This window comes from Sinocyclocheilus anshuiensis, unplaced genomic scaffold (assembly GCF_001515605.1).
Source record: "Sinocyclocheilus anshuiensis isolate Anshui unplaced genomic scaffold, SAMN03320099.WGS_v1.1 scaffold1224, whole genome shotgun sequence".
Lineage (NCBI taxonomy): Eukaryota > Metazoa > Chordata > Actinopteri > Cypriniformes > Cyprinidae > Sinocyclocheilus > Sinocyclocheilus anshuiensis.
This window is the reverse complement of record NW_015544204.1, coordinates 422,146-447,395: the sequence shown is the minus strand read 5'-3', so window position 1 is coordinate 447,395 and position 25,250 is coordinate 422,146. Positions and strand designations below refer to the sequence as shown.

Genomic DNA, 25,250 nt, shown 5'->3' with positions numbered 1-25,250 from the left:
TGATTAATAACAAACTAATGGACAGTACTTAAATACTCTCTCAGAAATCCAGTCCAGCTATGACGCAGTCATAGTTCACAGGTCTCTCTCAACAGTGACACATCACACTCAACTCAGACACAAAATTAAAAATACGTTGTAGGTAAATTAAGCTATTATTGTTCACTCTTCCTTGTGATTAAATATTGAGAACCATGAGACATGCCTTGATCATTTTATACTATATATTTTACTTCTACAGTGCTTTGTTAAATTAAAAATAATATCACCCTTTTAAGCAGTTTCAAATGCCAAACACTATAAATATCAAGATATATCTATAATATTGATCAAAAGGCTGAAAAATATTGAACGTTCTTATATTTTCAATTATGTCTTTAAAATATAAGACATAATTGAAGTCATTGAGGGCAGGAGAGGGTGTGAGACAGTTCTTTCTCTGGGGTAAACAGAGTGATTTGGACAGAGCGATACTGCTGGAAGCGACAGAGAGAGGGAAACCGCTTCTACCTGGAACCAGATCCAGTCGCCTCTTATTAATGCAGTTCAGAACGAAACAGGCCCTCCAACAGCAGCAAAGCCTGAGGGGAAAGGAGTTTGTGTGTGTGTGTGTGTGTGAAAATATATAAGGAAGAATGAAAGAAAAAAAAGGAAAATCTTGTGTATATGTGTGTGTTTTAATTAAATCCATTCCTCTAAGACACTTTATCACTGGTTCAATGTAAGTGATTCACACAAGCGCACTGTGAGCCAAACAGACAGAGAGCAAATAAAAATGACTTCAGTGAGACAGACACTCCAGTAATGCAGGAAAGCAGCTTGATTTGGTTCTTCAGCTCATACCAACGAGGTACTGCTAGAATAAACAACCCAAAACAGCTCCCAAAATCCAAAGCATGAGAAACACCACATCTCAGCCTGCCCATCCAATCAAATTCCTACAAATACAAGACAGACAGACAGCTTGTTGTCCTGCAGGTAGCGCACATTCACACAAACACAGGCCATAGGGTCCGTGTCACTTTCAAAAACAGCTTAAGGTGCTTTGGTGGAGACATCCGTTCCCTCGCCATCACACGACTAATCCACCACGCACAGCTTTACTTACACAGACGACTGCAGGGGGACATGGACGAGCGCCTGTCTGTGTACACATACGTTCATTATAACATTATATCCTCTCTAGCCACCATGGCAACACTCACCTGACTTCTCTTTCCACCTCATTGAGCTCTCTTTCCGCCCATATGCTTTCTATCATTCAGTCTGTCTCAGGAGGTGTGCATGGCACTTTTTCTACAGCTAATGGAAAAGTCAAACAATTTGTGTGCTCTTGAGGCCTGCGGTCCACTTGAAAATAACTGGATGATGTCAAGATTGTGAACAAACAAACAATTGATAATAGTGACAAAACTCACTCTCTGACTAATATCGATGCAGATATATGCATGGAAATTCACCAAAATCTAATTTGTTCAGTCTGCGTATGTTTATGGGAGCAAGTTCTCTCTGATCACAGACAATCCCTGCGTCATACCGGCCACAGCTGTTGCATGTCGCAGGACTGGGTGCAGTCAGTGCACAACACAGCTCCACACACACCAGGACACACAGCTTGTTTAACAGATGTGCTACATGTCGTTAAACTATGATGAAATTCATTGTGAAGGATTGTGATGCACTTCTGATATCTTTTCTACTGATGAGGAAACAAAGGTTCACAGCTTTATCAGCTATTCTGTAATACAGTAATATAGGCCTACATAAAAATCTGATGAGTATATGTTTAAAACTTGTATGGCTTACTTTCTTCTGTGGAACATATAGTGTACAGTGATCAGGGACTGTCAAGCTCCATAAAGCATAATTAATGCACCATAAAACTAGTCCATATGACTCACTACATAGTATTACAAGTTAAAAGTCAATTCAAAGTCACAATTCAAGGTAAGTTGATAATCTTGATATCCCCTGATAACTGTATGCTTTTATTGTATGGAAAAAGAGCAGTTCAGAGAGTACAGAAGACAGAGAATAATACAGGTTTGTGATGACAGAAATATTTAAATATAAAATTAAACATTCAACAAAAAGATGGAGTCTTTAAAAAGGGGAACAATGTTTCCTGTATCCTAGTGATCTTGATAATCTTCTATATCATAATCATGATGATCTCACACTGATCAAAACTGCTCATTATGCATGCCTGCTGGTGCTTCAGTGGCAACACCAGTAATGCCATGGAAATACACAGGCAGAACGGACAATTCTACTTCTGATTCAATCAGTTAGGTAGGGAGTCTTTTATCCACAGCACATTAATAAAACACATGGGAAGCAGCAGCAGAAAGAAGCTGAAACTTCTCAGCATAAAAGAAAAGGACAAGACTCACTACTAACTTGGCATGAGCTAAGCTAAAAGTGCCAAGCCTGCTGGCTTCCTCTCTCTGCTCAGTAAATCTGAGATGGATTATGTTCACACTCAGTGCATATCAGCGGTGTGATCAAGGCCTGGTGTTGTGGAAAGGCAGAATTGTTAACTTCAGGTCAAGGTCAAACGATGACAGTCCCCAGAGATGTTTCAATAAATACCTGAGCAAAATAAGTTTGCCGGCTTTCCAAGCATTCAGAGGTACAGCAAATTATTTCACTCGGGATGGCTGGCTAGATGTCCACCACTGGATTAGTGAGGTCCTAGTTTATCTAGTTTTTGTTTAAGCGTTAATATTATGCTGACAGCATGTTGTTAGACTGTCAGCATGGTAAACTCTCACAGAAGGTCCATCTCTAAATTCATCCCCTTTAACAAAGCGCCGCTACAGCCATTAAAGCACAGTTTTTCAAATACACGGCCTTCCACAATAATAAACAGCTTCGAGACAACTGCTGTCGAACTTCAAATCACCTGCTGTGAACAGCGTTCCCGTTATTATGTATAATCTGAAAGACTTTTTTGAGGGGAGAACTAATCACAAAACAATGGCAAATGATGATACTAAGACCGACGGAAAATGAAAAGTTGCGATTTTCTAAGCCGATATGGCTAGGAACTATACTCTCATTCCGGCGTAATAATCAAGGAACTTTGCTGCCGTAGCATGGGTGCAGCAGGCGCAATGATTATTACGCCGGAATGAGAGAATTAATGACAGAAATTTCATTTTTGGGTGAACTATCCCTTTAATACATTTCAGGGAATCTGTATATTAAGCTGGTATTCAGCATGAAATGAAAATTCACCCTGTACATTTTATTATGAATGATTTAATATGTGCATGTTTCGAAAAAACCTTTTTGACCTCGTAATTTTCAATCATAACTTGGTTCTCCGATGAAACGACCCTCTGGTGACACGTCTGACTTCTCCAGTCATTTAGGAAAGCAGACAGACCCAAGTCACCATCCTACATTTTTTTTCACCCGTACGTACAACAGTACGTCACAATTCAGAAGAAAACATCTGTTGCTACTTCTGTTGCATCCGAGAAAAAAATTCAGATAACCACAATACAAGACAATTATGATTGCTCTTGCACATCCCTAATGCTTATACAAGTGGTTTCAGTTCAAAATTCTTTCCTCTGATTGATTTCAAAGTTCAATTGCATACTTTTGTGGAGAGGCATGGAATAAGAGCTGTCCAACCACCAACACAGGCACCATTGTCACCATCACCACACGCACTGCCATCCATCCACCCACTGAGATGATAAAATAAAACTACAAGTTAAAAATCTTTTTTAGGAAGGGAGTGTACAGTATGTATGCGTGCTTTGTGCAAGTTTATAGACAAGCTATGATAAAGGCAAACATGCAATGAGGGACAGTAAAAGTGCCAACCAGAATTGCCCTACTAATGTAATCAAATGAATTTCCAATAAGGCAGTGCTCAAACACTTGTATTCCAAAAGGAGAAAAACACAGTGCCACAGCAATCATGTCAAAGGCATTTGGCAGTTATTTTTTCATTAGGTAACTGAGTTTAAAACCCAAAACCTCCAAACACTTGCTAATGGAAACAATGTTTACAATGTATGCAAACTCATAGCCCTTCAGCTCAACTCTTTCTAGGATAAAAGGATAAGCGTAGCTGCTCGGTGTAAAGTGGAGGGCGCCGGGTTTGTGCACTGACGTGCTTGTGTGTAAGAGTGTGAGCTTAAGCCGCGAGTCTGTCCCGCACCAGACCATCTGCTGATCCAGGGTGTCACTTCGTCTCTCCCCGACCCGTCAGGGATTATCCTGTTACGTGCTTTAGACACCTGCAGATTCCCAGCAGTTAAAACAAAGCAGGTAGGACAAATCCCTATACCCAATGCATGACAGTGGGAGAATAATGGACGGACTTGTTGTGAAATCACTTCTCTTTCAATTCTGCCAGGGTCAAGTGTTTACTGATTGGTTCACTGTAGGCTTGCTGTAGCCCTTCAAATTTACATTTTCTGTTGAATTAATGGATAAATTAACTATGGGTCTAGAGGATCTAGAGCACGGGTGGGCAAACTTGGCCCTTCCAGGTCACTTTCCTTCAGAGTTTAGCTCCAACTCTAATCAAACACACCTGAACCAGCTAATCATTGTCTTCAAGACTACTAGAAAGCTACAGGCAGGTGAGTTTTATCAGGGTTGGACCAAATCTCTGCAGGAAAGTGGCCTGGAAGGGCCAAGTTTGCCCATCACTGATCTAGAGGGTCAAAACTGGCCAAAATAGCAAACGATACATATCATGTCATGTCATGTCATCATGTCAAATTCTGCCGAATGTCTTCCAGGACTACAACATCAAAAATGTAAAGTTTGAGAACTTTCTACATCACTGCATCGTCAACCAAAATACAATAATATCTCATTTTCTGATTCAGACCGTCAAATATTTAGTTTTGTATTGTAGAATTGGTGTGTATTGTAGAATAACAGAATGCTGTCTATGAGAGGAAGTTATTAATGCTTTATACATTCTTCTTATTCTCAGCTCAGTAAAGACTATCAGGTCAAAAGTTTTGATCTTCTGATCATAAATCTTTCAGCGCCCCCTCTACACAGCTTGGCGATGGCGACTCTAGCCTGAAATATGAATAAATTATTTAGAGCCTTGCAAACGATGAGTCAGCCACCCGAATAATGGTGTTTGTCTGTGTCAATGATTGTATAGTGTGCCACATGCTATATTCATATGCATATCACAGAATGCATTATGTCCTTTCAAAATACAGAGCGACACTTATTTGAAATGAACAGAGCCTGTGGTGTAAATAGCATGACAGGCTTGCATTCTGGTTAGGGGAAAGAGGAAGCTGGGCTTTTGTGTTGATATTAATTGTGTGATACAAGTGGCACATTAGGCCTACTTGTCGGAGGTCGATGTTAATCCATCATCTTAAAAATCCCTAATGCTGGAACTCAACCACTTCAGAAAATCTATACAAACTATTGTTAGTTGGAACTAAGATTCCTCGAAACCTCAAGAAAATCAGCAGGAGAGTCATAATAAAAGCATACAGAGGTGCTGCAAATATTCACGGCACCTGTTAAACTAGAACTACAAACAAACTTGAAAATGTTAAATTTATTGACCTCATATAGGAAACTTAAGTCAGAAAAACTTAGTTGAAGTTTAGTTGATTCCATAGTTTGGAGTATTTTTATCCCCAGCTAATTAAATAGTAAATTCGCTTTCAGAAGTGAAGTCTTTTGCTTTTGAGAAAACATGCTTGGTTTTCCTTTGAGAAAGATATTAAACTTGGGGGTTGTGAAATGATAGCTTCCATATGCTCTCAGCTGCTAAGAAACATATATGAGAAACCACAAGAGTGTTACTGCAAGATGATTCTCCACAATTAACGGCCATCCAATGATCCAGTTCCAGGTTTTTCAAAATCAAACCAAACAAATAATTTCCTCAACCCTGTTCTTTGTAGCTGGGAACCAGTTTCATCAGTTGCTCCTCTATTAACTGAACATACCAGCAAAATATTCCTCAAGAATGAATTGCACCGATTTCATGATTTATTTGTCATGATGTCTGCCTGATTATTTTTAGTTAAAAAAAAACTACCAAATTTACACTCATGCAATAAATTAGCACAATGTCTTCTGTGATCTTATAATGTCTTTTTTCTATCTTTTCTATTCCATGATGATTCCAGTTCGAAGGGAGCGTATGTGTTCCATTCAAAGGGCATTAAAGTGTGTGAGACGTGACTTTAAATTGTAATTATTTACAGAGTTATATTATGTCACACTTCTCTTGTAAGTTTTGTCTGTGTGTGAAGACGCTGCAGGCCGTGGCGTAGCGCAAATCCGTGAATGAATGATACAAAGTGAAGTAAACTTCAGTGGATTTCCAGTGCAGAGGGAGTAGGGAGCATGACAGTTGGAACACAGTTCATGCATGGAGCTCTCTTCTAACGAGCTGGTTATCTGAATCAGATGTGTTAAATAAGAGAGGTCATGCAAAATATGCAGAGTGGTGGTTCGCAAGGACTGGACCCTTCTCAAAGTCCCGCCCCCCTTAGTTACCGTTGCTATGTCCGACAAGCCATGGCGCGCTCACGCCACACATCATCACTCACACAGTGAAAAATACATCGCAGAGCAAAGAGGAAACTGACAACGAGCCGACAGAAATACAGAGCAGGTTACTTTTGGTATGAAACAAAGGTCATGCAAAATATGCAGAGTGGTGGTTCGCAAGGACTGGACCCTTCTCAAAGTCCCGCCCCCCTTAGTTACCGTTGCTATGTCCGACAAGCCATGGCGCGCTCACGCCACACATCATCACTCACACAGTGAAAAATACATCGCAGAGCAAAGAGGAAACTGACAACGAGCCGGTTACAGAGCAGGTTACTTTTGGTATGAAACAAAGCCTCAGCTTTCAAATTTAGTAATTTTTTTAGGAAACTCAAACAATAAGTTCAAATCCACTGATGTAAATCTACTCTCCTGTCTGATTTGTTTGTCGCCAGATTCGGTGTTATGGTGGTCATAGATTGCCTGTCAATCAAAAGAGGTCAATTGCTGGTCCTTTCACTAGAACTAAACTCATAAACTCAAATTTACCTCCTACCTTCAATGAAATAAAGCAGAGCAACTGTTCTTCCCTCAGTATATCATGTCATGAGCTAACTGAACTAAAGCTGAATTTCAGACACAAACATGTCGACTGATTAATCTCCACGGATCCAAGAACATTCCTTATAACCTGTCTACATATGGTCAAGGTAAGCAAACATTATGACTATTTGGACACTGATGAACACAACACTGGGGATCAGAACTAGTTTATTTAAGGTTGCAACGAGTGATAATGTCACTGCCCATCCTAACTTGCGAGATGAATTAAAGCAGCTTTCCTTTCAAATACCCCTTTCTGGTCATCTGTAACTAAATATTAGCTATGAATTCTTCTAAGGTGAAAACATGGTGACACCATCAAAGTAGAACTTCAGGCATGTGAGAAGGGTGTGACAGGAAACTGGTACATGCATTGATCCAGTGCTTACTGTGTATAGAGGTAAATATAATGCCATGGTAATCAGGAACCACAGTGCCACAGCAAGGACAGTATGAGGTGACATTGACTATGTAGATTTATTTTTCACTAGAGAGCATTTAGAGCTTCTCCTCTCACACTTGTTACACACTATACAGTCCAATAGTGAAAATTAGTGACAGTTAGTGAAAAATTGACCAAAAGTGACAGTAAAGACATTTATAATGTTACAAAAGATTTAGATTTCAAATAAATACTGTTCTTTTGGACTTTCTATTCTATCCTGAACAAAAACAATGTTCCACAAAAATATTAAGCAGCGCAACTGTTTTGAACATCGATAATAATAAGAAACGCTTTGATAATAATAAGAAATGTTTTTGAACACCAAATCAGCATATTATAATCATTTCTGATTCCTAGATGGGCATCTTACCATCACTGGAATAAATTCGATTTTAAAATATATTAAAATAGAAAATAGTTGTTTTTAAGTTACATTAATATTGACTGTTTTTACTATATTTAGTTTAAATGCAGCCTTGGTGAGCATAAGAGACATCTTTTAAAATACATACATTTATACATTGGCAAAGCAAACATGTTTATTTATGTGGACATGGTAACATCAGATGATTATATCAAGAAAGATGGCTAAATATTTGAAGATTAATCAGTCTATCATTAATGAAAAGGCTTTCATTTTGTGAAATACTATTAATGTAAAGTTCTCATTACATACTATACGATCAATGTAACTGAAAAGTTTATTATTAAATTCTTATTAACTTATTAGCATTATTATTAACTTATTAGCATTTAGTTTGGCCTCCTTTGCTTTAATGTAATCCTGATTATGCTGTTAGCCTGCATAATTGAAAGTGATACAAGGAGAATCTCATGACAAAGCAAACACATGTATACACGCTTATGATTATACAACCACCTCTCCCTCCCTTTCACACCTCTGGCCCTCACTGGCACACAGAGATCATAAACATGTACACAATTGTGCCTTTCCTTTAAATGTGTCCCAATACACACTCAGCAATCACCCACTCTCTTCCCGTTTATGTGCACACACACCATTTGGCTGGGGTTCATTAAAAATTCACAGTTTGGTCCATTAAAGATTCACCACAGCAGTGCTGTTATGTTTATCAGGCCTCTGCCAGTCGCCCTTCAGCAAGTAACGAGGATTCTTTCCAGGGCCCTGATATTACAACAAGGCCACGATGCTGCAGCTAATCCTTGGGAGGTTAGAGAGAGCCAGAGAGATGTGGAGAGGCAGAAAGTGGTGAAGGTCCTACCCTCTTTTTCCATTTCGAGCTACGACAGGCTGTGTGTGCCTCAATTATTCAGCAGTGTTTCACGTGCCTCTGGACATCACCACTGCACACTCGCAATGCCTGCATCTCAGCCACAGGCTCCATGCTGCCCTGGATCACACCACTGACCACCATCACACACATGATACAGGCAAGAATGCTATCATTAGTACTGTATGTTCGGACAAACCACACATGGCCACAGAACTGTGTAGGAATGTGTTACATCAGAGGTCTTCAATGGTGTAGTGAACAGGTACAAATGAATTTTTCTGAAAAATAATGAAAATGTGTTAAAATACAACATTACTTGTACATTAAACGTTTATTTGTACCACATTCAAATTGATCATGTACAATTAAAATGAACATTATTTGAAATTTAAACAATGACCTTAAATGTACGTTATTAAAGGTCAGGTTTAAAATACAGGTTTAAGGGTCCATAGCTCGGAAAATGGTTGAAGTCTACTGTTTTAATAATAATAAAATACAGTAACACTTTATATTAAGATTCAATTAGTTAAAGCTGACATGAAATGGAAATTTACTGCCTATTTTCTAAATGTATTTTATTGATCTTATTGTAAATGATTCATCCATGTGCGTTTAAATTTTTAACCTCATTTTTTTTAATCAAAATGTCATAACTTGATCTTCCGGTGAAAAAACAGACTTCTCTCTAGTGACGTATGCGGGACTTTTCCAGTCATTTAGTTACAATCATCTGCAAGCTTGCATTCAGATCTGCCTCTATCCAATTAAAGTGCCTTAGATCAAATGTACTTTAAAGCAATAGAGATCATGAACTTACATGTAGCATTTATTAATCGAAAGTCAAATTTAGCTCATGTTAATGTATAATTAAAACGTTACAAATCTATTAGTATGAGTAGAAAACAACATTAATCTAGATGAATAAATTCTGTAAAAGTATTGCTCATTCTTAGTTCATGACACTTCAACCATTTCACAGCAAAAGTAAAAGAAGATGGAGTATGAGTAACCAGAGGTAAGTTCACGTTGTTTATTCTTAGTGCTCTACATTTACATGTTTTCCTTTACATTTCATTGATTCGACTAATCTGAATTTTATGCAAAACAGGTAAGAAATTGAAGCATCACATACAAATAAATTCAAGATAATATGAAACTGAAATTAAATCTTAAACTACACTTATGAGAACATACGAATAAGAATCTGATCAGAAATCTGGAGCACTACCATTAAACAACAGCTATAAGACTGCGGCACTCTCAACAAACAAGTGTACTGCTCTCTATATACTATAAGGTACAATCAACGTTTGACTGAGTAATTGCAGACTATCCTGGCCTTTGAAAGATGACTCAGAGATGATAATAGCTTATATGCCGTTAACAGGTTGGCATGTCGAGAGATCTCTCTGGGCTTTGATTAAGGCCAAGGGAATGGGGAGATTTCACAGGAGGGGACTTTGGCACTTGAGTTGGGCCCACCGGATGAATAGCACTGTTGCTTTTAAATGCAGTGCCAGCCAGCATGATGAAGAGTCTGAAGAAAAACAGTTGCCAAGTTCCTTGAAATCAAGCCTAAGAGAGTTGCCAAACTATGCTGATCTAATTACCTGATGTTTTTTGTCCCAGGATCTTTTAAAATAAATCTGTTGTTTACAGGCCATCCATGGGGACCGTAGCATACACATGCGCACACAATGAGAACAGGATCTGTTATAATTCAGCTTGAAGGTCTACAGACAGTAGTTGTTACAGGATTTCGGTCTGTGTGAAACGTTCAGGCAAAGTTAACACAATTAATGTGTTATCTTGATCAGTCTTTGAGTAATCATGTCCATGCCAAGCTGACAATCCAAAAGAGTCATTTAATTCAAATCCATTTCATTTAATTCAACCCAACCTGATACCGTACGAGGACAGGTACACAAAGTGTCCGTTCCCTGAAATAGATTCACTGCTTTTGTTTGCGATGCAGCAGAAACAGTGGCTGGGGCTCATATATCCTGACCATCTTCACCAACAACATAATTAGCACTGATGATACTGACAGTGATTAGTGACTCAACTGAGACACAGAAAGAATGAATGAAAGAAGTAGCATCAACAGGTTCACTGCATTAGCTGTTACACATATGACATCAGAGCACAGACCCATCCACGGAGAGACAGATTATCAATATTGTTCAGTCTGCTCGGATGGATTAACATCATGCTTCCTGTTAAGCATTTGTGGTAGGTTAAGATACTTTAAATTAGCATGTGCTCAGAGTACAATAAGACAACAATTTATGCCGTTCAAAAAATGAGAATTTGTCATATGTGGCCAGTTCTGATATAGTATGCTATATCACAAATAATGCAGATCTGATCAGATCAAAGAGAAAGACCTTAGTTACTTGAAGGATGATGGGGTATTGACACAAATAGAAGATTTAAGGACTAAAATAACATTTTAGGAAGACGATGATGCAGATCAAATACACGAGTCAGACTAACAGGTTAGCAAAAGCAAAACCTTACCTCTTGCTGACAGCTTTTTTGTGTTGATGATCTTAGCAGCATATTCCTGGCTGGTTGATTTCTTTACACATCGCCGAACAACAGAAAAGGCACCCCTGTTTGAAAGAAACACAGCAATGTCAATGTCAATAACTACACAATCAAGCAAGCCTGAAAATTTTATTTAAGCAAAAAACATCACATAATCATAATGTTACACAAATGAAGCAAATAGCGTGCAACAGTGCCCATCCAACATTTTAGCAGCATTGGTTCCAGAAGTAAAGTTTTCACTTTTCCCATAGGGATTTTCCAAAAAGTCTTTGATTTGGACTTGTAAGCTATGAACGAAATCAACCAGCTGAGGTAAATCACAACTTCCAAGAAACTTTCAAATTGAAGCAACAGATTTAATGAGGTAGAGAACTACAATGCCATGAAACACTGCAAATGACATAATCAAATTAAAAATTATGGAAAAATATAAAACTATTGATTTAAAGCTGTTGATTATACACATATACAAACAATACATTTCATGTTTTGTTTTGTTTTTTTTCCGCAAAATATGTAGATTATGCATACAAGTATTTAAGTAGTTTGAGAGCTTAGGGAGACTAGTATCATTTGCTTTGATTCTCTGATTGGTAGAGATTTCTCTGCAAAATCCTGGGTAATGTAGTTTTTCCTCAGGATTTCCACTTTTGAACATGGTTATTTAAAAAATAAATTGAAACTATGTGGGCTGATGACTTCAAAGTATATACCACACTTTTTAACAACGTCGTAGCTCACATCTCGGGCCTCATGTATTAAACTTTATGTAGATTTCATCCTAAATGTGTGCGTACGCACAAAAGCTAGATTTTGCGTATGTACAAAAGTTTTCAGATTTATAAAGCCATGCGTATGCCAAAACCTGTGCAAAATTCCCTTTGTAATACCCAGTCAGCAGGTACTACAAAGGTATTACTATTTCCACCCCGTGTCCTCCCCGAAATAGCCATTTTTGGAGCTTACAACGCCTAGTTTTAATATGCATAACGTCATCTGAATATCATTTCCATGCATATTCCCATCCACGTGGCACCATGTTTAATGCAGTTAAGGGTACAATACGTTAGGAAAATATGAGATACGGACTATAAATGCGTTTTGAGACATCACTATTTTAATTTATGCAATTTGCCTAAAAGGTAAACATATATTTTAGAACGTTTATGGCCTATATTTTTATGGAAAGATATAGGCCTTATTTTTTTGCAGTAAATAGCTGTCTGACACGTCAATAACAAAACATTTTGAAAATAAAACGCGCATATCTTACAGTTTCCTTCAAATTCTATCTTTTAAATGTGGTGTTTGTCACAATATTGGGAAGAGCATGAAATGGGTTATCATTAGGCTACTGTCTGTGCACGACACCTGTGAACAGAGGTTCTACTGTCATCAGACCAATGGACTGTTTGATCAACGAGCGCATCCTTATGTCTGTCATTACCGTCTATGTTCCAAAGCCATCAAACAAAGTCAAGTTCACAAAATGATCATTATTCGCGCAAAAGTATTTTCTCAGAACATGAGTTTTGCTATTTAGGACACAATTTAAAGGGGTCATATGATGCGATTTCCATTTTTCCTTTCTCTTTGGAGTGTTACAAGCTCTTGGTGCATAAAGAAGATCTGAAAAGTTGCAAAGACTAAAGTCTCAAATCCAAAGAGATATTCTTAGAGGAGAATCAATAATGTACAGTATGTGGAAAATAATGTGTTTTTTGAACCTTAAACTGCATAAACACATTTCATTACACCAAATACACAAAATAATGTTCTTTTTAGCAGCATCATATAACCCCTTTAAAGCGGAATTGTCATGCGTCAAGCAATCCTCGCTGTGAACATTAAATCGCATACCACAGGAAAATTGTTCGAAAGCTGCATATCCACTGCTAATATTTCTGTTTAAATTCATATAAAAAGGTTGTAATTTCTGTATAATAATTTCACGAAATTTCAGTGCTTAACTTCATTATTCAGAGTGTCATATTTAATCTAAACGTGTATGTCAAATGTAAAACAGACTTTCAAATCATTCTGTTTGCTTCCTTATTTCGCTCCCTCCAGTAAAAGAGTGCGTAGGCCTACACATGGTCTACTCTAGAGTGTCTGTACGGTGCGCGCATATTTACGCCTAGTTTATTTTTGATAAATCCCAATATGTGCGTGGAAAATTGCGTACGCACATTTCCATGCCCATTTTGTGCGTACGCAACGTTTATACATCAGGCCCCAGGCGTGTCTTCTAAGGTTTAGAAGATCAATTCAAAATCAATTCCACTACGAATAAAAGGAGTTTTACCTCCGGAACCCCACTGTTGCATTCTATTGGACGCAAAATCACGAAAAAGAATGTAACAACAACAATACACTGGCACTAAAAATTCAGCTTTAAATGTGCTACATAAAATAGGCTATGTCACTGTAAATGATTTAACATACTTGCAAAAATGACAACTTTGCTTATAGGCAACTATTGTGAGCTGTGATGTGAACAGCGGAAATATGGGAAATATGTCTATTTCAGGCTTTTAAGAGCTCTCCAAAAATGATTTGGGCACTGCTAAAACATCTACTACGCTATACTGAAATATTTACTATTTAAATGTTGGCTGAAAGAATGTACTCAGAGCACACAACTACTTTTGAATGGACAAAGATGCTTTTTGGCAGCAGACTGGTCTAGGTATGGTATCTAACAGCAGGGGCTAAATGAAACATGCTACATCCATTAAACCCTAACTCATTATGGTGCGTTCACACTGACGGTGTTTAAATCATGGGAGGCTGTGGAGTTGCTATGCTGTTAGTTTCTAGTAAGCTCTGTTCAGATTTGAGAACAGTTGCTGTCACTCAAGACAGAAATCGCTGTCAGTGTGAGCACCTCTTTAGTTTTGATAAACAGGTAGCCCAGGCCCAAACTCACACCATTGGCACAGAGGTGTGACACACAACTTGTCTGATTGGCTAGCATGTACAAGCATGTAAAATTTTGTTTTCCAGTTTCTGGAGACACAACCTATTGCAGTGATATACATATGCCAGGCACAGTGGCGTGTCCTCAATGCACTTCGATCCCATATGCTGCTTTGGGGTGGCAACTGGGGTGGCAAAGCTCATTTTAAGGGTGGCAGTTGCCACCCCGTGCCACCCTTAAAATGAGCTTTGCCACCCCAGTTCCCACCCCAAAGCAGCATATGGGATCGAAGTGCATTGAGAGCGGAGCAGCGTGATTTTAACTGAAGCGAAGAAATAGTTTGATAGCTATGATACTGTTTTTAAAATCAAATCTTTTCACAGCTATGACAGGAAACACTGGCATCTAACAATGCCTTGGGGAACAAAATAAGTTACTCTTAAAGCATATGCATAAACCCACATAGGAAATTAAACAGTTATCGAATAAGCATGCATCTTATTCTGTGTTCTAAACTCCTGAAACATTGGTGCTTTGTATTTTAGAGCAGTCACTGCAATTAAGAAATAAATTAATCAAATCTGTATGTGCGTGTTTGTGTGAAAACCCCCTTTTTTTAATTGTTAACATTTTCATAAGTAACTGTAGGCTAATTTAATTACACTTTTTTTTCTCAGTAACTGTAACAGATTGCACTTACATTTATTTTGTAATTAAATTATGTAATTCCTTTACATGTAATTAGTTACTCCCCAACACTGGTGTTGAATATACAGAATATATGGGGAGTACAAACACTGATCTATAGTTGCCACCCCTCATTCTGCTCTTGCCCCCTCTTTGCCACCCCAAGTATAAAATCCTGGACACGCCCCTGGTCAGGCATACAGACTTTAATATTGCATGGTATTCAAATCAACAAAAACAACAAAAAACAGTAGCTTTATTAACAGTTATGTGCCACAACATCAAGTCAAATGCTAAATTGGACATTTCACAAACAAAACAGCACTAAGGGAATCATTGTGTGCCGATGTTTTTGCCAGCTGTTCAACTCCTGTCAATGAAAGATACCGACCACCTAATGACAGTGACATATAAGATATAACTCAAAAAATACTGATGGGAAATCTGAATAATTTCCACTAATCCGTTCTTTCTAAGAGTTTGTGTAGAAGAACGGGTTCAAAAAGCGATTCAGTGGGACATTAGGTCATCACATGGACTCCAACATATCTGACATTTTATTAAGTTTGATTTACTATAGGCTACTTATTTACTAAGTTGCTACTACAGTTATTTCCAAAAACATCTCTATTTTTAACTGTTAACAAAATTACATATTCTATGAAATATTACATATTCTAACATGTTTAATTTAAGACATATGTAGGTATATTTGCTGTTTTTTTATAGAGTTTTATGATGTTTATTTACTAATTCAGCTGCTATTTATTAAAGCCAAATCTGTGTCATATGCGTGTTGATAAAACCGTCACACATTCGAATCATAAACATTACGTTTTATTTGTAACATCTCTGCTATTCGGCTATTTAAGTAATTTGCACGAGTTGTTGACTCGAGAACCGCTTAAAATGATGCAATACCATTCGCAAAGAATCGTTCAGACCGTCCACAGGTCAACTAGTTAATTAAAACGATCCGACTCAACATAACGATTCATTAATGAATCGAGCAACGCTAATTCACTTCCTTCATTTTCACGTTGATGTTTTTGGCAGCTGGACAACAACTGACAACAAACGTAACAGACCGCCCAATGACGGTGCGATATATGATGCCCAAAACTGCAGCATTTTCCGCAACTATCGTTACACAAGTCTGCAGCAAACCGTACAATCAATCCTGCGCGGCAGCAGTCATCAGTGATACCCGATTAATGCTTCTGAATGCTGTAAAAGTTTGGGTGTGCATTCAAAACGAGGACGCAAATCACAAAGCCGAGCACCTCAGACTTAAGTATTTCCCTTTCTAGATAAAGTGAATACTCTGTCGACAGAGTATTGCATCTCGCATCACGACGACACGCAGGCTCCGAAAGCACCCTGTAGCGCGCGAGCACGACGTTAGGAAACGCATCTAAAGATAAACAAAGAAACGAGCTTCGCGAAACCCGAGGCTTAATAAACACACCGAACTGCTCGATTCGACTCAATCGGGCTTTCGTTAAGCAGGTTGCACTGGCTTTTGACATGCATCCGCCTCTGTGTGAAGGCTGCTGTCAACACACTGAACTAGACCCAGGCAACACGATGAGACAATGCAGTGAGTGAAGAGAGAGTGTGTGTAACGCGTCACACAAATGCAGCGGTGCGGTCGCTTACTTTCCGAGCTCTTCGTACAGCTGATATTCGTCTGTAAACCTGGTGGAGGTTACAATTGTAGCCATGTTGCGCTTTAGGAGGATATCGCCACTATGGTGTCTCCGGGACCGCCTCGCTCAGGTTTCGGGAGATCTCTCGCTCACTCAAAGGGAGAGAGAGAAAGGAGGAGGTGGGGGTGAAAGAAGAGAGAGGTGCTGCTGGTAAGTGGCGTGCGTGTGTTGCTGGTGGAGATGGCGAGAGAGAGCTGCCAGCCACGCGAGATTTTCTCTGTCGACGTCGAGAAGTGACACACACACACACACACAGTCCGAGCAAGCGACGCGACAAAACGACGTCGCGCTCTTGCTGAGTGGACTGACTGCTGCGGTGTTTTTCATGTAGACATGTCTGAACGTGAACGAATCGTTCTTCGGAGTCGGATCTTTTCGATGAATAGGGTGAATTCGTTCGCTAAACCGCTTTGAACAATTCGAATCGGAGTTGACAACTCAGCATCTGATTCGAACATGTCAGAGTCGACTCGTAATGAGCCGAGCTGTTAATGAAAGAATTAGGAACTAGTGAACCAAGTATTTAGCGAATTAAAAGTAAATTTCAACAATGGACGATTCCCAGAATAAGTTACAGATAAACCTTACTAAATATATGATAGAAATAATTATATCAAAAAACAGTTTGCAGCATTAACAGCTTAACCGACTGTTTATGTACAGCTAATGACTAGCTACTGACACCACAAGCCTTGAGGAAACGAAACACCAGAAGTTAAAAATGGATGCATCTGCTCTTACATTAAAAATAAGGTTGATAGAATTGTATTAAAATGTGCAAAAACTACAAGAAATGTAGGCCTTTTTGGTTCTAAATGACTTTTGTCTTAATATATATTAGGTGCTGGACTGGCACCACCATTGGTCGGTTTTTGTTCTTTGGAACAAGTTTGACAGAAAGCCGAATCATTAAAATGTCGCCTTTACAGTCCCCCTAGCTCATATTCATAAAATATTCAATATTTAGCTGGATAAAGGGCACTGGCAATCTGCATTCTAGTTTCACCCAGTTTCACTGTGCTTGTACATCGTTCATCTTGACAGATATCACCACAATCTCAAATGCTAATGTTACTCTATAAACACATTTTATTCCATCCCTGGAAAACTAGATCTACTTCCTGGTATAAACGGAAAGCAAAAGTTGGCTTTGACAGGTTTTGCTTCATTGAGTGTTATCAAAGGAGCCCAGTGTCTAGATAGTAAGGCCCGATACATACTCTGTGCAGGTACATAAGTGCTGATGCTTCCAGGTACACAAGCTCAATTTCATGCGTGTCATTGCATTCCAAAATACCCAAGCAGATGTTTTTAAGTCTTGATGTACATAGTTCTTATGTAGAACATAATCAGACATAGCCTTAATTTTTAAACCAGCAAACCATCATCTAATCAAATAAAAATGTCAATTATTGTTAAAACAACAATCAGTCATACACTTGTTAAATCAAATTGTATTATTATGCCTATTGTATTATTTTTAATAATTTTACCATCTTGAAAAAACAGCCATTTAAAACAACAGGTACAAAGTCATGTATTATTTGCAGGTGTGCATGCACAAACAGACGAAAAAATGTACTCTGCCACGTTATTGATGTACTCATATGATGCAGGCCTGCTTCAGGTTTCAGCCATTATATTAGTCCATTATGTGGACTTTTATAGCTTCTTAGAAAAAGAATGTAACAATTCACTGTCTCATGGTTGTAAATGCTCTTTCTTCTTTCATGGCCAACCTTGTGGAGCAAAACAGTCCGATTAGAAATGAATGCATAAGAAGTGGAGGGACTGTAATTACACAGACACAGGTTGATATGAAAGCTTAATTAGAGCAGAGTAGAGGTGGGTGGTTATTAATTGCAGTGTTCCTGTAGTGCTGTTGCTCTGTACAGTGAGCTGTGTATGAGAATGTGTTCTTGCATGCTGGGAAAAGCCACATTTTGGTATACTCAGTCCTCAGCAAAAGCTCAGCAGCAGAGGATAGATGGCTTGCTGCCAGACAGCATCGGTTCCTCAGGAAAGTGCACTGCTTTAAGTATTACAGACTATATATGCAGATCATGTTTGAATTATATATGTGATGCATAATGTGCCAAAATCAGCTTATTTTGTCTGTCAGTGTGTGTTATGAGGTTTAAAAACGAGATTCAGTAAAATTAAAGAGTTATCAGCACCGTCAAGCTCTGACCGCATTATCACTTCATCTGTGTAACTGAAGATCAACCGAAGCGTCACAAAACAGGCTAAAATATCAAGAGCAGTTTGTTAGGCTTAATGCAAATGTATTGTAATACTCTTGACGTCTTTACATTAGCACAATCACCATCTTATGAATTATAATTTGCCTATAATGAGCTGCCTGCTGCCCGTTGTAGTGGTGATTGTGTTGACACACCACAGCATTATGTTGCTTTATTGATTTGTAAAGCAATTGTGTAATTCAATACTGCTCTTAGCATGACCATTAAACTGGGATGCATTTAAGATGCTGTAAGCGATTTCAGTCATTTTGCTAATTTACGCCACTGTGAATTAGACCACCCCCATTCCTTCAATAATCTGCACTTTCACCAAAACCCCAGCCTTCGGTGTTTCTTGTATGTCTATTTTATAGTATATCTTTTTTGCTGTGTTGTGCTTGTTAAATGACACAACGAAAGCAATGAGTTGTGATGTCCGATTTGCCCCCCAAACAAATTATTCACATGAGCTGGTTCTTTTTAACAAATCAATCAGAAAAGATTCACAAAACAGTCACAAGCAAATTCGTGATTTGAATAAGAGAGAATCCTTTTGGGTATGTCCCATTGGGAATGAATTAAAAGACTGTTACAGTGACATACACTTCAAGCCTAGCTGCAGTATAAGATACACATTTCAAGAGTTTAGTAATAAATTGGTGTTATTCCAAAAATAAATAAATGTTACAAAAAACAAGCTATTGTCCAGTATAGTGAGGCTCAATTGTATAAGGCTGAATCGATCCAGGAGAGCTTTGTTTGGGAGTATGACTGTAGGCGTATGACATATTGGAAACATAAACAATGCAACACATTTTAATTCAAACAGGCAGAAATATTCTTATAAAACAAACTGACATTTATGTGGCACAAGCACAGTTATGATCTTTAGAGTGATGGCATCAGATCTAAATGAACCTGAGAAACATTTTATATAATTACAACATCCCTTCATCACAGCATATAGCATAACTTGTGGTTTAAGTGTAAAGAAAGCTATGCACTCAAATGTATTCAGTTCCTATATACACACACTAGTAGAACAGAGTCTTCTGTAACTCTTCCATACTAGCTGGTGTAGTTTCTCATCCACTACAATAGATTATGAGCAGGGACAACAGTGTTCCGATCAACCATCTGTATCAAATGATTCGGCAGTTTGGCATCGGGTCGTCCGGTGGATTACGCGGAGGCACAGCAGTCCGGTTGTACTCAGCAAGTCGGGCCAACAGCACCTTGACCACCTCAGGCCGTGCCTCTGCCAAATCTGCCCTCTCATAGGGATCAGCAGTGACGTTGAAAAGCCAGACAGACTTCCCTCGCTGGTCTCGTCTCTTTTCCATGCCCTGCCACTGCTGCGGACCTCCCGGCATCGTCTGTGGCGGAAACCAGTCTCCGTCGCCTACGTTCCCTGTCAAAAGTTTCCAGTCACCAGCTCGAATGGCTGCACGCACTCCTGTATCCCAGATCCCAAAACCATTAACATTTAGGAGTCTCGGGTCGACTTCTCCATGTCTGCGTGACACGGGGTCAATGTTGAAGAGGATTTCAGTTCGTGGACAGGGCAGGCCGCTACTTATAGCACCCCAAACATCTTGGCCGTCCAGGTGGCTGGAATCAGAATCTCTGTATCCTGCAAGAGACAGCAAGGTTGGGTACCAATCGGAAATGTGAATCAGAGCCTGACTCACCACCCCCTTCCTTTTCAAAAGTGGGCTGTGTACAAAACCAACTGCTCGAACTCCACCTTCCCAGTAGGAGCCTTTGCCGCCACGCAGGGGCCAATTACAACCCCCTGAGAGAGGTTGGCCCCCGTTGTCTGAAGAGTAGATGAGCACAGACTTGTTGTAGTAGCCTCGCTCCCGCAGCTCGCTGACGATCTCCCCTACTGACTCATCTACGCCGCTCACCATTGCGGCATAGTGGCGCCGAGGTCTGTTGCCAAGGGTCTGGTAGCGTCTGAGAAGATGCCCAGGAGCTTGTAATGGTGTGTGCACGGCTTGGAGGGCCACATATAGAAACAGGGGCATCCGCTGGTCATGACCTCTCAGGATTTCTTTCACTCTGCAAGAGTCCAAATGAGCACAAAAGCTTACATGACTCGATGCAGCACAGTATTCGGTTCACAAATGATTGCTGTTTCTCACCTCTCAGTGTAAAGCCTTGTTGAGTAATTCCCACTCAGCTCCCAGGCCGGCCGGTTTCCGTCATGCAGGTCGAACCCACAGGCCTCTGTACCGTCACAGCTTTGGAAGCTGAAATGGTCTCCACTGCCCGTCAGCGATCCAAGGAAGCTTTGAAAGCCACGGCTCGTTGGCAGACACTCAGGCCGGCAAAAACCCAGGTGCCATTTCCCTACCATGTGAGTGCTGTAGCCAGCCTGCCGGAGCCTCTCAGGGAGTGTCGGTATGTCGGGGGGCAAGCAGAGGGGCTGCCGTGCACGGATGATCGAGTGTTGAAGCCCAGTGTGAATCTGATACCTGAAGCAATAGATGGTAGGTGGTGATTGTGATGGAGGAACACAGATTATACACAATTATACAGGTTCCTCAAATCTCGCACTGGAGGGCCACTGCCTTGCAGAGTTCAGCTCAAATCCTGATCAAACTCACCTACCTGTAATTTTGTTGTAACTCTGAAGACCTTGATTAGCTTGCTCACAAGTCTTTGATTAGGGTTGGAGCTAAACTTTGCAGGACAGTGGCCTTCAAGGTCTGGATTTATTGAACCCTTGTCTATACAAATAAATTCACTGGGTTTAACTTCAATAGAGAAAAGCTACTTATACTGAATATGCAATATATCGAATTAGACAGTATAAGATAATTTATAGTAGTATATACATAATTGTAATAAGTATACAGTAGTCAACATTTGAAGTGGATCAAAAAAGTTCATCAAAATTGTCCTAAGACAAGAACGCATTTTGGTTTTAGGACAACTTTGATGGAAGGTTTTGATCCACTTCAAATGTTGACTAGTGTGTACAGTAAGATTCATGCAGTGTTTAAACAAAATAGTGCCATTAGAAAAACAATAGTGGGTCTCTTACCGTCCAGTCATAAGCTGGCTGCGTGTGGGGGAACAGATGGGCTGAACATAGTAGTTTTCCAGTTTCACCCCTTCGCCAGCCAGCTGGTCCAACACGGGCGTGTGGATCTCTGAGCCATGGTACCCAATGTCATTGTAGCCTTGGTCATCCACCATCACAAAAACAATATGTGGGGGAACTCTGCCCCGTCTGAGAACCTTTTCCTCTGTAGTATGTATTAGTCCTAGCGCCAAGCAGAAGCAAAGCACCAGTGCATCCATAATGTGGACACCAATCCACCAAATTGCTTGTCCGTTGACTAACCCTTTGGTGACTCCTTATGTTGACGTTCACCTTGAACCAAGCCAGATTAACAGAGAATGCTTGCTGTAATACTCCATCTAGCAGCCTGAAGGTCTTTTTCCCCACTAAAGTAGATTTGGCTCCTTTAATTTAGTTAAAAGCTAGTAAATGATAAAGGAAACTCGTTCCTGTAGCTCTTCTCGATTTGTTAGTCTAGGGTGGCATTCTGTATGTCTGAGTAACTTTGTGAGTGGAGCTGAATTGTTTGAGAGTAAACACTGCTGTCCTCTAACAGGACCATGTTACATTCCTCTAGCACACCAACCTACAGGATCATGTGCTTGTGTTTGAAATGTTATAAATTGGTAAATAACAAAACTTGATAACTTGGTTTTATAAATGTTAAGATATTTACACAGGTTGTAGCAGATATATACTTTTAACACAGTTTCACTGTGATGGTGCATGTGAGTGTTTCTTGACGGGGGATCTGTATAAAAAAAAAAGGAAATATAATAAAAATACAAGGCAATTTGAAAAAAATTAAAGGAAATACAGTGTTGACACCACCTGGTCAGTAAGTGTATTACACCCATCAAATAATAAGAAGGAAAGATTCCTCCTCAATCTCGCAATTCACAATTTCCATCAGACATAAACCGTGGGTGATATTGACCCAGAACAATCATCAGTGCAGGTGAAGCAGTGTTGATGAGACAAACCTCACATGTTGTTTTATTGATCCTTTAATTACCGCAGAACCCCATAAAGGCGTTTACCTGATAATGAGTTCCCAGAACAGAGGCTGTGGAGGCCGACTTTCCTGTATACAGGCTAAGTGATGCTTACTGTGGAAGTGTTCACGGAAAGGACAAGCACTGATCTACTGAACCCAAAGAGAATGCAGTCAATAAAGCCTTATTAGATGCACATAATTTAAAGGGATAGTTCACCCAAAAATGAAAATTCTGTAATTTATTCACCCTCATGTTGGTCCAAACCTGTATGACACTTTTTCTTCTGCTGAACACAAAAGTTGGTAACTGTTAAACAGTTTTAGCAACCATTGCATGTCTCGGTCATAATATAACTTTTTTTAAGACCATTCTCCAGCCCAGAAGATACATTTTTATTTCTCACGATTAAACCCCTTTTTAAAAAATTAAGTCATTTTCAAAGTGTGTCCCTTCCATTCCATCCATAAAATCAGTAGCAACTGCAGAAACACACACCAACATACCTGGCCTGGGCTCGTATTTGGAGTAAAAGTGTCACATTGTGAACCCTACCAATTCAGTAAATCACAAGAGAAACCAGTGTCATTGAACTAGTGGGCCTCTGAATTCCACTGACAGATAACATAAATTATGTGACGTTTGCGAACAACAGCTACACCAGGAACACCTATAGATGAAGGTAAAATGCCACAATAGTAGATTACTGGTGTAGTTATATAGGCGAAGGTTGTGAGAATTAAAATGGGGGAAACAAACAATGACACACGAGCGCTCTCTCTCTCCAATGAAGGGCTATCGACCGCTCTCAGGTTTGCTCTGCCAGCGATCTCCTCTATGAGGCAGAGAGGAAATCAATGCCACGAAATGAGTCAATTTCCTACATTAAGTCAAAACAGACGACAGTCTCGCCCAAGTGGGAAATTTCACAGCCATTTCAGAGCAGGGAGAGAAAATGGAGGAGGCAGCCAGAGGGAAAGAGGAGGGGGGAAAAATGCTCAAAATGAGTAGCCTTGCCCGTTTACTGTGTAGTAAGCAATTAATTGTCATCAAGGCTTTAGTGCAACTGGTTTTGATTTAGATTAGATTTTACCTTGGACATTTTTTTTTTGGGATGAGCACAAATATACAAAAAACGACATATTTAAAGCAAAATTTACTATGAGAGACTATCAGATGTTGAGCGGCACTGAAAATGCAGTATTTTAACTGTCCACTGTTAACTGTTTTTTTGTCCACACAATGAAAGCCTGAAGGACACAAACAGACAAAAACTGTTCTTTTGTGTTCCACAGAAGAAAGTCAGTCATTTAAGTTAGGAACGAAATGATTACAGAATTTCCATCACTTTAAAGTACTGAAAGCACAACGTGACAAAAGACAACATTGAACTTTCTAAAGAGGATGATTAAATTAAAAAATAATCATTAACATCATTTTAAAAAATTGACAAAGCCTGTTTAGCAAGTCAGTTAGGACAGCAGTGGCTCTTTAGTTATGCTACTACAACTAAATATACATGAATAATACACAAACACACTCAATAGAGGTGTAAACCCATTTGTGGCCAGACACCCACCGAGCAGCCCATTAAGCATTAAAGCTCATGTGTTATTAATTAACGGATGAGTGGAAATGTTCCAGGTGTGCAGCGTGTGTATGCATGCATTCTGTGAGATGAAGAGAGTAGTGATGTCCGGTTCGCGAACGAATCGTTCGATTTAACCGGTTAGATCATGTTGATGTTTTAACTGACTGAAGTAATGATTACTGACTTTATATAATTGAATATGTTGAATGTATTTTCATCCCGACCCGGGACGATAGTCATTACGTCATCGCAAATGACGTCATTACGTTATAGAGTAAAATAACCTGTGAACCGTTTTTTTTTTTAACCGGTTCATTGAAACGAACTGTCCGAAAGAACCGGTTCGCGGAAAAGAACCGGACTTCCCATCACTAGAAGAGAGCATTAGCCTCAAATCACTCAAAGTCTATAGCTCCACTGTGTGGAGAGAAAAGGCATGACAACTGGAATGCTACTTAAGGAGATAACAAAAAGGCCAGTCATTTAACAACTTGCTGCATTCAAAAATGAAACTGAATGCGGTTATTTACACATTGTATTACACAACTAATGACAGGTGCATATCAGGTGCTCATGCATCGTGTTGGCGTATTTGGAGAAATTATTACAAATAGTGCATTTCGAAAGGGAAATCATCTTACATTTATGTCTCTTTTTACAGA

The 25,250-nt window shown here is 39.3% G+C and overlaps 2 protein-coding genes across 18 annotated transcripts in view; both read right to left on the bottom strand.

The window, feature by feature from the left end:
* LOC107696884 (calcium/calmodulin-dependent protein kinase type II subunit gamma-like) overlaps positions 1-17,005 on the bottom strand; it is a 65,427-nt gene extending 48,422 nt beyond the window's left edge. For 5 of the 17 annotated variants that reach the window (XM_016497429.1, XM_016497430.1, XM_016497433.1 and 2 more), the window contains exons 1-2: positions 16,637-17,004; positions 11,338-11,432 (exon numbers count right to left, since the gene is read on the bottom strand). In XM_016497429.1, coding sequence (XP_016352915.1) covers positions 11,338-11,432; positions 16,637-16,701 — 160 coding nt within the window. In that variant the 5' untranslated portion in view covers positions 16,702-17,004. Of the gene's footprint in view, positions 1-11,337; positions 11,433-16,636 lie in introns of all 17 variants that reach the window. The other 12 variants (XM_016497438.1, XM_016497439.1, XM_016497444.1 and 9 more) reach the window with 4 other exon arrangements.
* A 3,066-nt stretch (positions 17,006-20,071) lies between these two features.
* Positions 20,072-22,241, bottom strand: LOC107696867 (arylsulfatase I-like). The gene is made up of 3 exons (XM_016497404.1): positions 21,982-22,241; positions 21,077-21,409; positions 20,072-20,993 (listed from the first exon to the last, which is right to left on the bottom strand). Exons 1-3 carry the CDS (start codon positions 22,239-22,241, stop codon positions 20,072-20,074), a joined length of 1,515 nt encoding a protein of 504 aa, XP_016352890.1.
* Positions 22,242-25,250: the final 3,009 nt, after the last annotated feature.

Excerpts from the sequence above, each read along its gene's own strand:
- LOC107696867 (XM_016497404.1), bottom strand. The coding sequence starts at position 22,241 with ATGGATGCACTGGTGCTTTGCTTCTGCTTGGCGCTAGGACTAATACAT. Across the intron at positions 21,410-21,981 it reads AGCCAGCTTATGACTGGACG|GTATCAGATTCACACTGGGC; the intron begins GTAAGAGACCCA and ends CTATTGCTTCAG. Across the intron at positions 20,994-21,076 it reads ACAAGGCTTTACACTGAGAG|AGTGAAAGAAATCCTGAGAG; the intron begins GTGAGAAACAGC and ends GGACTCTTGCAG.